Below are 13,801 nucleotides of genomic sequence, written 5' to 3'. Positions count from 1 at the left end.
GCTAACAGGTCAGTGGATGATGCAATCAACATGGGCCTTCACTACGTTCTGAAACACCTCGACTGCCCAGGGACTTATGTAAGGATCCTGTTTGTGGACTTCAGCTCGGCTTTCAACACTGTCAACCCTGGAATTCTCTCCTACAAACTCTCTCAGCTCACTGTGCCCCCTGCCATGTGTCAATGGATTACCAGCTTCCTGACAGGCAGAACACAGCAGGTGAAGCTAGGAGAAGTCACTTCTCACACTCGGACAGTCAGTACTGGTACTCCTCAGGGATGTGTTATCTCACCACTGCTCTTTTCACTCTACACCAATGACTGCATCTCCAGTGACCCATCTGTGAAACTCTTGAAGTTTGCAGATGATACTACAATCATTGGTCTGATTCGCGACGGAGATGAATCTGCTTACCGGCGAGAGGTCGACCAGCTGGTGCACTGGTGCAGTATGAACAACCTGGAGCTTAACACGCTCAAGACTGTAGAGATGACAGTGGACTTCAGAAAACACTCACCAGCACGGCTCCCACTCACAATCTTAGGCAGTCCTGTTTCAACTGTGGAGTCCTTCAAGTTTTTTGGGCACTATCATTTCCCAGGACCTGAAGTGGGAGTATAACATCAACTCCACCATCAAGAAAACCCAACAGAGAATGTTCTTTCTGCGGAAAATGCGAAAGCTGGGACTGCCACAGGAGCTGCTAAGACAATTCTACACTGCGGCCATCGAATCAGTTCTGTGCACTTCCATCACAGTCTGGTTTGGTGCAGCCACAACACAACAAAGGAACAGACTGCAGCGACAGGTGAAGTCAGCTGAAAAAATCATTGGTGCTCCTCTGCCCTCTATCCAGGACTTGTATACTTCAAGAACCAAGAAACGGGCAGAGAAAATTATCACTGACTCCTCACACCCTGGACATTACTTCATTCAACCCCTCCCCTCCGGCAGGCGCTATAGATCCATCCACAATAAAACCACCAGATTTAAAAGCAGTTTCTTCCCACAGGCCATCTCCCTCCTAAATAAATAAATGACTAATAATACATAACACGTAAGCGTAAAAATATTCATCTGCTGCCAAACTGACTACACTGTAGTACTCATCCTACATGTTGTGCACTTTACTGTTTTGTAAATATTTCAGATGCTGCTAAATTACATATCTGTATATTGTGTGTATATAATCTTATAGTTTGGATAATTTTGTGATTTTGTGTTTAATGTTTAATGTATACGTTGCTTGTACACTGTATCGTACCATTACTAGAGAGATACCATCAGCCGGAAACAAATTCCTTGTGTGTATCCACATACCTGGCCAATAAATCTGATTCTGATTCTGATTCTGATAAATTGCCCCCGTCCCAACTTATTTTGGAATGACCTTCTGGTCACAAGATCAGAACTTGAACTTCTGAACTGCTCTTGCTTTAATGTATTTATCTTCATTTTGCTCATGTTTTAACTGTTCTAGCATCTGTACGATGTGCAGCTTAATGATATATGGAATTTCACAGAACCCTGTACTACTGCAGAGCCCCTGCTGTTTGAGCGTCTGTGGATGTGTATTTTTACTACTGCTGCTCACGATGCCTGTTTTTTTTCACCAGCATAAAAGTTTTGCACGTTGCAAGAAACCACAGCGTGACTTGGTGCCAAACCTCAGTGATGGCAGGAGGTTTATGAGCACTTGCTTCAGATAGACTGCTCTCAGTTCATTCATCCAGATGTTTTAGAGCTAATGTCATCATTCGAATAATATTTATGATGAATACCTTTTTAAGATTGTAAATTAGGGGCGGTGTAAAGTAAAACCGGATATCAAGCAGGTATTAGATACGGCTACCGTTGCAGTGTATGGCCAAAAGTATTTGGACACCTGAGCACAGCTTGTCCGACATCCCACTTCAAAAACAAATGGTATTAAAATAGAGTGATCTCTGTGTGATCTTTTCAGCTGTAACAACTTTTTTTTTTTTTTAAAGCGACTAGCGACAAATCTAGCAACTAGGAGACTTTTGGAGACTCTGACGTGAAAGCGCATATCGCTCTGCAGTTACTGTTCTGTTGATTTATCCTACCCATCGATTTGTCCTACCGAGCATGCGCACATCTGTTTTTGACTCGTTATGTGGAACGCCTATAATTCTGTGCTACCTTTGCCTAATTTATTTCTGCTAGTGGTTAGTAATGTGTGGTTTTAGTTTTAATTCCTTTAAAACTTTAAAGTTTAAGTGTATGTAATGTCGTTATTATGTGACTTCTTTTTTATTCTATTTCAGAACTATATAAGGTGCTCAAATTAGCTATACTTGATTGCATACAGTTGAATAACAGTTGTTTATCTAATGCTATGTGTTAACGTTTTATTTAACCACGTTAATACATGCGTTCAGTGATTTTACATCTAGGGAAGCCAATAATTTTTAAATAACCATCTGCGACCGTAACATTACGACAACCCAAAATGTGTTTGGTTATTTTTCAGTTTTGGGCTTTCTTAGCAGTTCAACCGGTACAGTAAAGGTTGTGTCTAATAAATTTAATTACCGAGTGAATATGTTCAGCATTTATTACGTTATCTTGTACTTAGTTGTTTGTATACGTAAAACAATTACGCTGATTTTCCCTTGTTAGTTTAGTTCTAATTATTTGTTCCTTATTCCATGTTTTTGTAGCTATAGATAAGATCTGTGTGATCTATAGTTTTCTCACTGGGACCTTATCCAACAGGGTATGATAAATCACGAAGGCAAAAAAAAGAGATATTCCTCATAGAGGGTCAGCATATTATTTACTGCAAAATGTTTTGTATACTGGGTAATATAAAATTTAATTTAATTTAATTAAAATCCTAAATAAATGAATAAATTTGAGATATACTGTATGTCTGAGATACAGATCAATGGATCTATTGAGATGAGCTACCTATAGTTTATAATAATATAATGAATAAATTTGAGATATATGTCTGAGATACAGATCAATGGATCTATTGAGATGTGCTACCTATAGTTTATAATAATATAATGAATAAATGTGAGATTTATGTCTGAGATACAGATCAATGGATCTATTGAGATGAGCTACCTATAGTTTATAATAATATAATGAATAAATTTGAGATTTATGTCTGAGATACAGATCAATGGATCTATTGAGATGTGCTACCTATAGTTTATAATAATATAATGAATAAATTTGAGATTTATGTCTGAGATACAGATCAATGGATCTATTGAGATGTGCTACCTATAGTTTATAATAATATAATGAATAAATTTGAGATTTATGTCTGAGATACAGATCAATGGATCTATTGAGATGTGCTACCTATAGTTTATAATAATATAATGAATAAATTTGAGATTTATGTCTGAGATACAGATCAATGGATCTATTGAGATGAGCTACCTATAGTTTATAATAATATAATGAATAAATTTGAGATTTATGTCTGAGATACAGATCAATGGATCTATTGAGATGTGCTACCTATAGTTTATAATAATATAATGAATAAATTTGAGATTTATGTCTAAAATACAGATCAATTAATCTATCGAGATGTGCTACCTATAGTTTATAATAATATAATGAATACATTTATGTCTGAGATACAGATCAATGGATCTATAGAGATGTGCTACCTATAGTTTATAATAATATAATGAATACATTTATGTCTGAGATACAGATCAATGGATCTATCGAGATGTGCTACCTATAGTTTATAATAATATAATGAATAAATTTGAGATTTATGTCTGAGATACAGATCAATGGATCTATTGAGATGTGCTACCTATAGTTTATAATAATATAATGAATAAATTTGAGATTTATGTCTAAAATACAGATCAATTAATCTATCGAGATGTGCTACCTATAGTTTATAATAATATAATGAATACATTTATGTCTGAGATACAGATCAATGGATCTATCGAGATGTGCTACCTATAGTTTATAATAATATAATGAATAAATTTGAGATTTATGTCTGAGATACAGATCAATGGATCTATCGAGATGTGCTACCTATAGTTTATAATAATATAATGAATAAATTTGAGATTTATGTCTGAGATACAGATCAATGGATCTATCGAGATGTGCTACCTATAGTTTATAATAATATAATGAATAAATGTGAGGTTTATGTCTGAGATACAGATCAATGGATCTATCGAGATGTGCTACCTATAGTTTATAATAATATAATGAATAAATTTGAGATTTATGTCTGAGATACAGATCAATGGATCTATCGAGATGTGCTACCTATAGTTTATAATAATATAATGAATAAATTTGAGATTTATGTCTGAGATACAGATCAATGGACCTATCGAGATGTGCTACCACTATTTATAATAATATGTAGACCTATCGACATGTGCTAACTCTTATGCAAATTATGCGATGATGTCATTTAGCGACTTTTAGGACAGCCAATAGCTACTTTCCTTACTGAGGAGTTGGCAACACTGACAATAACACAGTATTCTCAGTCATCAGAATTGAACAACTGGTGTTCTTAGTTCTGTTATAGAATATTCTTTACCAAAACAAACCCCTGTCCCAATGATAAAGAACGTCTTGAGTATAATTGGAGTGTGTGTTCCAATAAAACTATAAAAATGTTTACCTTGTGCAGTTTTAATTAAATGCAGTTCAAAAAGGGTTTGCAAATCACTGCAAATCAATTTATTTACGTTTTTCTAAAATGTTAATCGAAGTCGATGTATGTTTTGTGTATCTGGGTTGATGAAAGCCAGCACAGTGCCATTGATTAACGACTTACTCTAAATTCCTAGAGAATTAAGTATTTCTCTCTCTCTCTAGCTGCGTCCGGAATCGTATACTTAGAAAGTATGTACTAGATTGGAGGAAGTATGCACTACTCTCTCTCTCTCTCTCTCTCTCTCTCTCTCTCTCTCTCTCTCTCTCTGTGTGTGTGTGTGGCGCCATCTTCCGAACATAAACTATTACCACTATTTATTCCTTATAAAATCTATATTATACATTGATCAGCTATAACATTAAAACCTCCTTGTTTCTACACTCACTGTCCATTTCATCAGCTCCACTTACCATATAGAAGCACTTTGTAGTTCTACAATTACTGACTGTAGTCCATCTGTTTCTCTGCATGCTTTGTTAGCCCCCTTTCATTCTGTTCTTTAATGATCATGACCCCCACAGGACCACCACAGAGCAGGTATTATTTGGGTGGTGGATCATTCTCAGCACTTTAATGACAATGACATGGTGGTGGTGTGTAAGTGTGTGTTGTGCTGGTATGAGTGGATAAGACACAGCAGCACTGCTGGAGTTTTTAAATACCGTGTCCACGCTATGTCCACTCTACCGTGTCGCTCATCTATTGCTGCTGTTTGAGTTGGTCATCTTCTAGACCTTCATCAGTGGTCACAGGACGCTGCCCACAGGGTGCTGTTGGTTGGATATTTTTGGTTGGTGGACTATTCTCAGTCCAGCAGTGGCAGTGAGGTGTTTTAAAACTCCAGCAGCGATGCTGTGTCTTATCCCCACTCATACCAGCACAACACACACTAACACACCACCATGTCAGTGTCACTGCAGTCCTGAGAATGAATGTGTGTGTGTGTATGTGTGTCTGCCCTGTGATGGACTGGTGTTACTGTGTGCCTTGCGCCCATTGATAAGCTGGGATAGGCTCCAGCATTGCGACCCTAATTGGATAAGCGGTTAAGAAAATTAGTGGCCTCTCAGGTGGTGCAGCGGTAAAAAGACACGCTGCAACCAGGGCTGGATTCTGAGTACGTAGTATCGAATCCAGCTCTGCTTCACCGGTTCGAAGCTGAGTGGCTGTATGGGCAACGATTGGCCGGCTGCTCAGCTGGGGGGGGGGGGGGGTGGGACAAAGAACCGGATGTGGGTCTCTCTCTGTCAGAATGCGATTACGACCTCGGCCGGCTGATTAGAGGTGCCTGCACAGGTGTCTCTCCGCATGCAACGCTAGGTGGTGCCACACTCATAAATGTGTGGGTGGCAAAAATGCATCGGCTGCTGCTCATGTTTCGGAGGGGATATGGGTTAGCTTCGATCTCCTCGGTCAGGGAAGGGTTCGGCATAGACAGTGAGGAAGCATGATGCAAACTGAACAATTGGATGCACTAAAGGGGGAGAAAAAGGGGGAAAATTAAAGAAAAAAAAAAAATGAGTGAGTCAGTGAGTGTAACATACCGTCGACGCCTAGATGGAAAGGAGCAGGCCCAAAGTTAGAATCCCCAGCAGGCCGGTCGGGCGACTACATACAGTCATGATTGGCTATGTCTGAGTGGGGAATACCTTTTGTCATCCTTGCTGAAAGTGTAAGAATATCACAACCCATGTCCAGGGGGTCCAAGGTTGAGAACCGCTGCCCTAATGAATGAACTGCCTCTGTTTAAATCTGTATTATCTAAAAGGTCTCATTTCTCTTACATCTCTCTCTGTGCAGGACATTAATGTATGTATCCTGGAGAACTATGCAGAGTGTTCAAATCCTCGCCTGTTCTACATTGTGCCTTATTTCTGTGGTCAACATCCTCAGTGCAGGTCAGGTCATGATCTTTTCTGTTATACTATACTGCATATTCCAATCAAGTATAATTAAGTGTGTGTTGTGTTGTGCGTGTGCATGTATGTGGCAGGGAACCGGGTGTATGGGCACTTGAGAGGGCCAAACAGAATGTTCTGGAGAATTTTCTTCTAGTTGGAATTTTGGAGGAGCTAGAAGATGTGCTGCTCCTGCTTGAGAGACTGCTACCTCACTACTTCACTGATGTGCTGACCATCTACAACAGCCCAGGTACATATTCATGCGGTGACCTTAAAATGACCAGACCTCTTACTTGAGAGACACTTTAGGTTTTATCAGATTTTATTCTCACCAAGCTTTTTTTGGGCATTTTTTAATCAAACAATCCCCTAATCTTATGAATGATAAACACTGTGTGCCCATTTTATGCACCTACCATCAGGCATAATATTATGACCACCTCCTTGTTTCTACACTCACTGTCCATTGTATCAGCTCCACTTACCATATAGGAGCACTTTGTAGTTCTACAATTACTGACTGTAGTCCATCTGTTTCTCTACATACCTTTTTAGCCTGCTTTCACCCTGTTCTTCAATGGTCAGGACAACTACAGAGCAGGTATTATTTAGGTGGTGGATCATTCTCAGCACTGCAGTGACACTGACATGGTGGTGGTGTGTTAGTGTGTGTTGTGCTGGTATGAGTGGGTAAGACACAGCAGCACTGCTGGAGTTTTTAAACACCTCACTGTCACTGCTGGACTGAGTATAGTTCACCAACCAAAAACATCCAGTCAACATCGCCCCGTGGGCAGTGTCCTGTGACCACTGATGAAGGTCTAGAAGATGACCAACTCAAACAGCAGCAATAGATGAGCGATCGCCTCTGACTTTACATCTACAAGGTGGACCAACTAGGTACGAGTGTCTAATAGAGTGGACAGTGAGTGGACACTGTATTTCAAAACTCCAGCAGCGCTGCTGTGTCTGATCCACTCATACCAGCACAACACACACTTACACACCACCACCATGTCAGTGTCACTGCAGTGCTGAGAATGATCCACCACCCAAATAATACCTGCTCTGTAGTGGTCCTGTGGAGATCCTGACCATTAAAGAACAGCATGAAAGGGGGCTAACCAAGCATGCAGAGAAACAGATGGACTACAGTCAGTAATTGTACAGTAGAACTACAAAGTGCTCCTATATGGTAAGTGGAGCTGATAAAATGGACAGTGAGTGTAGAAACAAAGAGGTGGTTTGAATGTTATGGCTGATCGGTGTATTCATTGTGTATTGTTCTATATGCTGTTTGTCCAAAGTGTGTGTCCAAATTGCTGCCCATGTTTCTACACTTCAGCCCTCAGCCCTGAACAGGGTAAACCATTAATTAATCAATAATTAATTTAACCGATTTGTCTTCTGCAGCTTTCTGGAAGGTGGGCAACCTAACAGGCACCGTGAAAAAGCACATGCCCACGCTGGAAGCCCTACAGGTGCTCTACCGCCGCATGAAGTACGAGTACGACTTCTACAACTTCGTGCGTGACCAGTTCCATCTGACCAAGAAGAAGATCGGCCTCAAGTCGTCCCACCCAAGCCCCGCCCATGACCTTGACTTCTTGCACGAGCTTTCCCTCCAAACCAACGATCCTTTGGAGGAGGACGACCAAGACGAAGAGGAGGAAGACGATACAGCTCTGGAGGATGCCAACAACTGGTTTGTGCAGCCTTGAACGCTGGGGTGGAGGCATAGCTGGCATCTGGTCGGCTTCAGGATATGGAGTTAGCATTCCCAAGAGCATTTTGGGTGTGTGTGCATAGACGTGATCGGTAAATACCCGTGTTTTCTACGGGACGGCCCTCGGGACACTCCGCACTTCCAGACGGAAGGTGCAGGTGCATGGATGGACGGGCTTGATTAAATATATTTAAAGAGACTGATGGTGTTTCAAGAATTTTAATGGATTGTCTATTCACAAGGCTTTTTGCTTTGTATAAAAATAAGAACAATTTAAGGTTCAGAGGAAGAAAAAAAACATAATAGACAGCAAAAGAGGTTGTTACCCCCCTTCCCACCCACCCCAAAAACCAAACAAACCTCACATTGCAAATATAGAGTCCTATTTCTACATTATGCAAAAATAAATACGTTAAATAAGGACACATATTATTGATATTGAAAAATGCTGACCCCTGTCTTTTTACCTTTTTGTATTTTAAGTCTTAGGAGTGTTTCTATGAATGATTTAAGTGCTAAGCAGTCCTCTTGCTAGTCCTTCAGGAGTTCCTCAAGTGCCTGATACATTGAATATAACATTAAAACCACCTCCTTGTTTCAACTCACTATCCATTTTATCAGCTCCACTTACCATATAGAAGCACTGACTGTAGTCTATCTATTTCTCTACATACTTTTTTACTCTGTTCTTCTGTTCAATACAGAGCAGGTGTTATTTGGGTGGTGGATCATTCTCAGCACTGCAGTGACACTGACATGGTGGTGGTGTATTAGTGTGTGTTGTGCTGGTATGAGTGGATCAGATACAGCAGCGCTGCTGGAGTTTCCACTCACTGTCCACTCTATTAGACACTCCTACCTAGTTGGTCCACCTTGTACATTTACATTTACATTTTCAGCATTTAGCAGACGCTTTTATCCAAAGCGACTTACAATTATGACTGAACACAATTTTGAGCAATTGAGGGCATTTAATGGCAACAGTGGCAACTTGGCAGTGGTGGGGCTTGAACCGACAACCTTCTGATTACTAGTCCAGTACCTTAACCACTGAGCTATCACTGCCCCTACCTTGTATATGTAAAGTCAGAGATGATCGCTCATCTATTGCTGCTGTTTGAGTTGGTCATCTTCCAGACCTTCATCAGTGGTCACAGGACGCTGCCCATGTGGCGCTGTTGGCTGGATGTTTTTGGACTATTCTCAGTCCAGCAGTGACAGTGAGGTCACAGTGAGGTAATACCAGCACAACACACACTAACACACCACCACCATGTCATCCACCACCTAAATAATACCTGCTCTGTATTGAAGAACAGAGTAAAAGGAGGTTAAAAAAGAATGTAGAGAAACAGATGGACTACAGTCAGTAATTGTAGAACTACAAAGTGCTTCTATATGGTAAGTGGAGCTGATCAAATGGACAGTGAGTGTAGAAACAAGGAGGTGGTTTTAATGTTACGGCTGATCTGTGAATTATATATTTTCAGACTGAAGGCCACTGAAACTGAAAAGATTCTGCAAAGTTCAGGACTAAGGGCTAAGTGTACTAAGCTTTTAGTGTAGTCTGGTTGCATTCTGGGAAAAAAAACCACCTTCCAAAAGATAATATCAGGTGTCAGTTTTGACTTGTATTCATTTCAAAACAGTACAAAGTCAAGAGGTTTCATGTTTCAACTAAACAAACATTTAAATGTGATGGCTGCAGCATGTTCCAAAAACGTTTTGTTGCATTTTTCCGCAAATTGCAATTTAGTAATATCCAATTACCCAATCGCTTTGTGCCACCTTCATTCCTAACAGGGAAACGAAAGAGTGGACAACATCGCCAGATCGGCCAGAAGTCAGGACATAACCTTTCTCCCCATCCCACCCACAGATACCTTTCCAATAATGGAACAACCAAACCAACAACAAGCTCCAAGAAATCAAACCTAACATAAAACCAATAGGTTACAAGATGGAGAACCGACATCACCAAGTTATCCCCACGAGGTTGCGCATAGGACACTCCCAATTGACGCACAAACACCTACTTACAGGAGACGGACCCCCTACCTGTCGAAACTGCAACGAGACCCTGATAATTAAACGCATACTGATCGAATGCCCTACCCTGCAGCCACAAAGACAGCAACACTTTCGTGCAGACATCATCAAAGATCTCTTCGATAAGACCTCACCAGGGAAAATACATAATTACTTAACACACGTCAAACTAGTACACCTTATGTAATAATGGAAATGATGGGAGTACCAAGCTGCACCCGCCCTTTAAGAACATTGTCACAGTTATATGAACCTGAAACTTGACATGCCACGTATATAGCCGTAATCGTGCTGACGTGGCAATAAATCCCAGCTATCATCATCATTTCTAACACACGCCCCATATGTGCAGTAGCAGTTAAGCACTGATATCTAGTATCTAGTATCTGCACAGGCGTCATAGAACAGTCATAATTGCAGCAGTCATGACGAATTCCCTCCAGCCCATCACTGTCCCTATAGGTGCCTGGCATATACTTATAGATAAGCACCATTTTCTGAAAATTTGGGTTGGTCAGGGCCGCTGAGGTGGAGCAGCGGTAAAATACGCTAGCACACCAGATCTGGGATCTCGAATACATCATATCGAATCTCAACTCTGCCATCCGGCTGGGCTGGGCGGCCACATGAACAACGATTGGCTGTTGTTCAGGGATGAAAAAGCCGGTCCAGGGTGCAATTACGACCTCTGCTGGCCTCTCTGAGATGGGGAATAATGCTGATCAGGGTGTGGCTCTCAGGGGCATGTTTACCACTATATTACATCACCATTAATTGTTTGGGAACTGCTGGACACCAAGTGTTGTAGTTAGTAAAGTGGAATTTTCCCCCCCAAAAATAAACATTTAAAAGACAGTCTCATCAGACCACAGAAAACATTTTACTTTTTGTTAGTCTATCTTGTTGGTGCCCAGTGTGAGGGATCAAAAGTTACATTTTATTTGCGCCCAGGTGGTGCAGCGGGATATTCCACTAGCACACCAGTGTCGAGATTCTGAACTCCTCGGTTGGAAACTCGGCTGGGTGCCATCTAGCGGGCATAATTGGCAGTGCCTGCAGCAGACACGTTTCTGCTAGGGGGGGTGAAAGGACTATGTGGGTGGGGTCTTCAAACTCTGTGTAAGGACCCTGATTAGAAGATAGAGAGGCACCTGTGCAGAGTGCATGGGTCGGAGGAGGCGTGAGCAGCAATATACCCACCTCAACTGCAATCAGGGATCCCTCAGCAGCATTGCTATGCTAAATTGGGAAAAATGGGAGAAAATGCATAAATAAAATAGAAAAAAAAGTTACATTTTATTAATGTTTCACACTACATGATCTATCACCAACTACGTTTTGTCACGAAAACAAACACGAGAAGTGACGAGGGGTTCAATAATACCGTGTCCATAAATGCACGTCAACAATAAGCGAACGATCAAAGTTTATGCGCTAATGTGGAGCGTAAAATTAAGAAGAAAAAATAAATGAATCTGAGTGGATTTGGCTACGTGAACAGCATGGATTGTTCTATAGTGAGTTGGAGGTTAATAAATATTTTTGCAATGCAGCGTTGGTGTTATGTTTTGTAGAGAACGATAAGGTCAGAAATACTGTAAATCGTGTGTGCGCCGATGTATTCTGATATAAACTATATTATGTCCCTGTCCCACCTGTTTACAACTCCTCCCCTGCGTTTCCCCTCACACCGTATCTTGCATTCTCATTGGCTGTTCGACATAGCAGTCATTGCCAGTTGGGTGACTCAGATCCAGATATTTGACCTGCTAGATATCTTTCTTCGGTCGCTGAGCGCTCGGTGAGCCACTCGGATCGAGTTGTTGAGTAGTTCACACATAGCGATTGAGAGCCGAGTTTCGATCGCCGAGCGAACGCCGAGTTGCTCCCGAGCCGGCAAATCTAGCGCCGACCAGTCGCCGAGCGAAAATCAGGGCAAAGATTGTGTAGTGTGAACTAGGCATAAGCCTTTTATTTACTGAAATTTCTTCATATTCTATGAATCTGTTCATAATATTATGAACTGTAAATGGTAAATTCTCTAAAATCTCTGCAATGCCAAATGGAGAATCATTGTTTTTTAAGTGTTGACTATTCTTTCATACAGCTTCAAGTAGCCAACCTCAATGTGGCATCCTTTCACATTAACAGGCGAGCCTGTTTTATGTTTTTATACCCGATCATGGGTATAAAAACATCACCTGTTTTAGATTGGGGAGGGGGAAGTGTTTTTTTTCCCCCTTATTTACATTTTGTTGTGTTCCCCCTGACTCATTTTTTTTTGGAATGTGTTGCAAGCATTAGATTTGGAATTAGTGGAATAATGATTTTTATTTGCAGGGCTTTATAAAAATTTTATTGGCATATACGTACTATCCCATGGCACTCTGGTGGTGCAGTGGTCTATTACACTAAGCCACCACCGTTAAGATCCAGGTTTAAATCTCAGTGGTGCTATCAGCCAGCTGGGTGTCTACCCACCATGGTTGGCTATGTGTGGGGAGGTGGCCGAAGCTCTGTGATGGATTTGTAATCATTACTGCTTCACGCTCAGTGTTTCACAATGAAACCAGACCCTCCACAACCTTAATCAGAATAAAACAGTTGATACAATTTTTGGAGACCTTTTTCCTCCAGACTGGTGTTTGGGCCATTTGCGTACATCAGGTTAATGAATTATTTAAAATATATAAAGGAAACAAAATTTATTTATACCTATTGAGTGTTGTTGGGCTGCTTTTCTAACATAAAATCAGCATCTTGTTGCAGCATAGCCTACATATAGATAGCATATATCTACAATAGATAATTTTTACATTTCTTACAGATAAGAAAAATGCAGTGCCTTTTTCACGCCACACTTTTTGTATGACGGATTACTTTGAACATATTTTTGTGTGAAAACCCTCTTGTTGACATGCACATCTTTATAAAATAGAACTTAATTTATTAATAAATGTATCTTATAATCTATTTGTTCTTTAGTATTAATTTTTTGTCCAATTAATTTACATTAGAATAGAATACAATAGAATAGAATAGAATAGAATGCCTTTATTGTCATTGCACAGTGCACAGCGACATTTTTGAGCATCCCCTTGACGGTACATGTATGTACACACACACACACACACACACATATATATATATATACACATGTATTTACAAATAAACATATACACATCTAGATACAAAAAAATACATGTGTGGTTTAAAAGAACTTTAAATGTTATTGCACAGTCCCTATAAATTGCACATTATTTTCTAGGATGCAAAGTTTTGAGAGTTTAGTGTTTTCATAGTGGAGGGGTAAAAGCTTTTCAGGAGTCTGGAAGTGCGGGCCCTGATACTCCTATAGCGCCTACCAGAGGACAACAAGGAGAACAGTTTGCAACAGGCCTAGTAAGGTCTAGTAGGGTCGAGAAAGGTCTA

At 40.4% G+C, this 13,801-nt stretch overlaps 1 protein-coding gene across 1 annotated transcript in view; it reads left to right on the top strand.

Annotated features, from left to right (window-relative positions):
• usta (uronyl 2-sulfotransferase a) overlaps positions 1-8,651 on the top strand; it is a 151,993-nt gene extending 143,342 nt beyond the window's left edge. The window contains exons 6-8 of the mRNA XM_063001942.1: positions 6,494-6,591; positions 6,687-6,844; positions 8,008-8,651. Coding sequence (XP_062858012.1) covers positions 6,494-6,591; positions 6,687-6,844; positions 8,008-8,315 — 564 coding nt within the window. The 3' untranslated portion in view covers positions 8,316-8,651. The remainder of the gene's footprint in view (positions 1-6,493; positions 6,592-6,686; positions 6,845-8,007) is intronic.
• The last annotated feature ends 5,150 nt before the right edge of the window (positions 8,652-13,801 follow it).

Source organism: Trichomycterus rosablanca, chromosome 9 (assembly GCF_030014385.1).
Source record: "Trichomycterus rosablanca isolate fTriRos1 chromosome 9, fTriRos1.hap1, whole genome shotgun sequence".
Lineage (NCBI taxonomy): Eukaryota > Metazoa > Chordata > Actinopteri > Siluriformes > Trichomycteridae > Trichomycterus > Trichomycterus rosablanca.
This window is presented reverse-complemented; position numbering and strand designations above follow the sequence as displayed.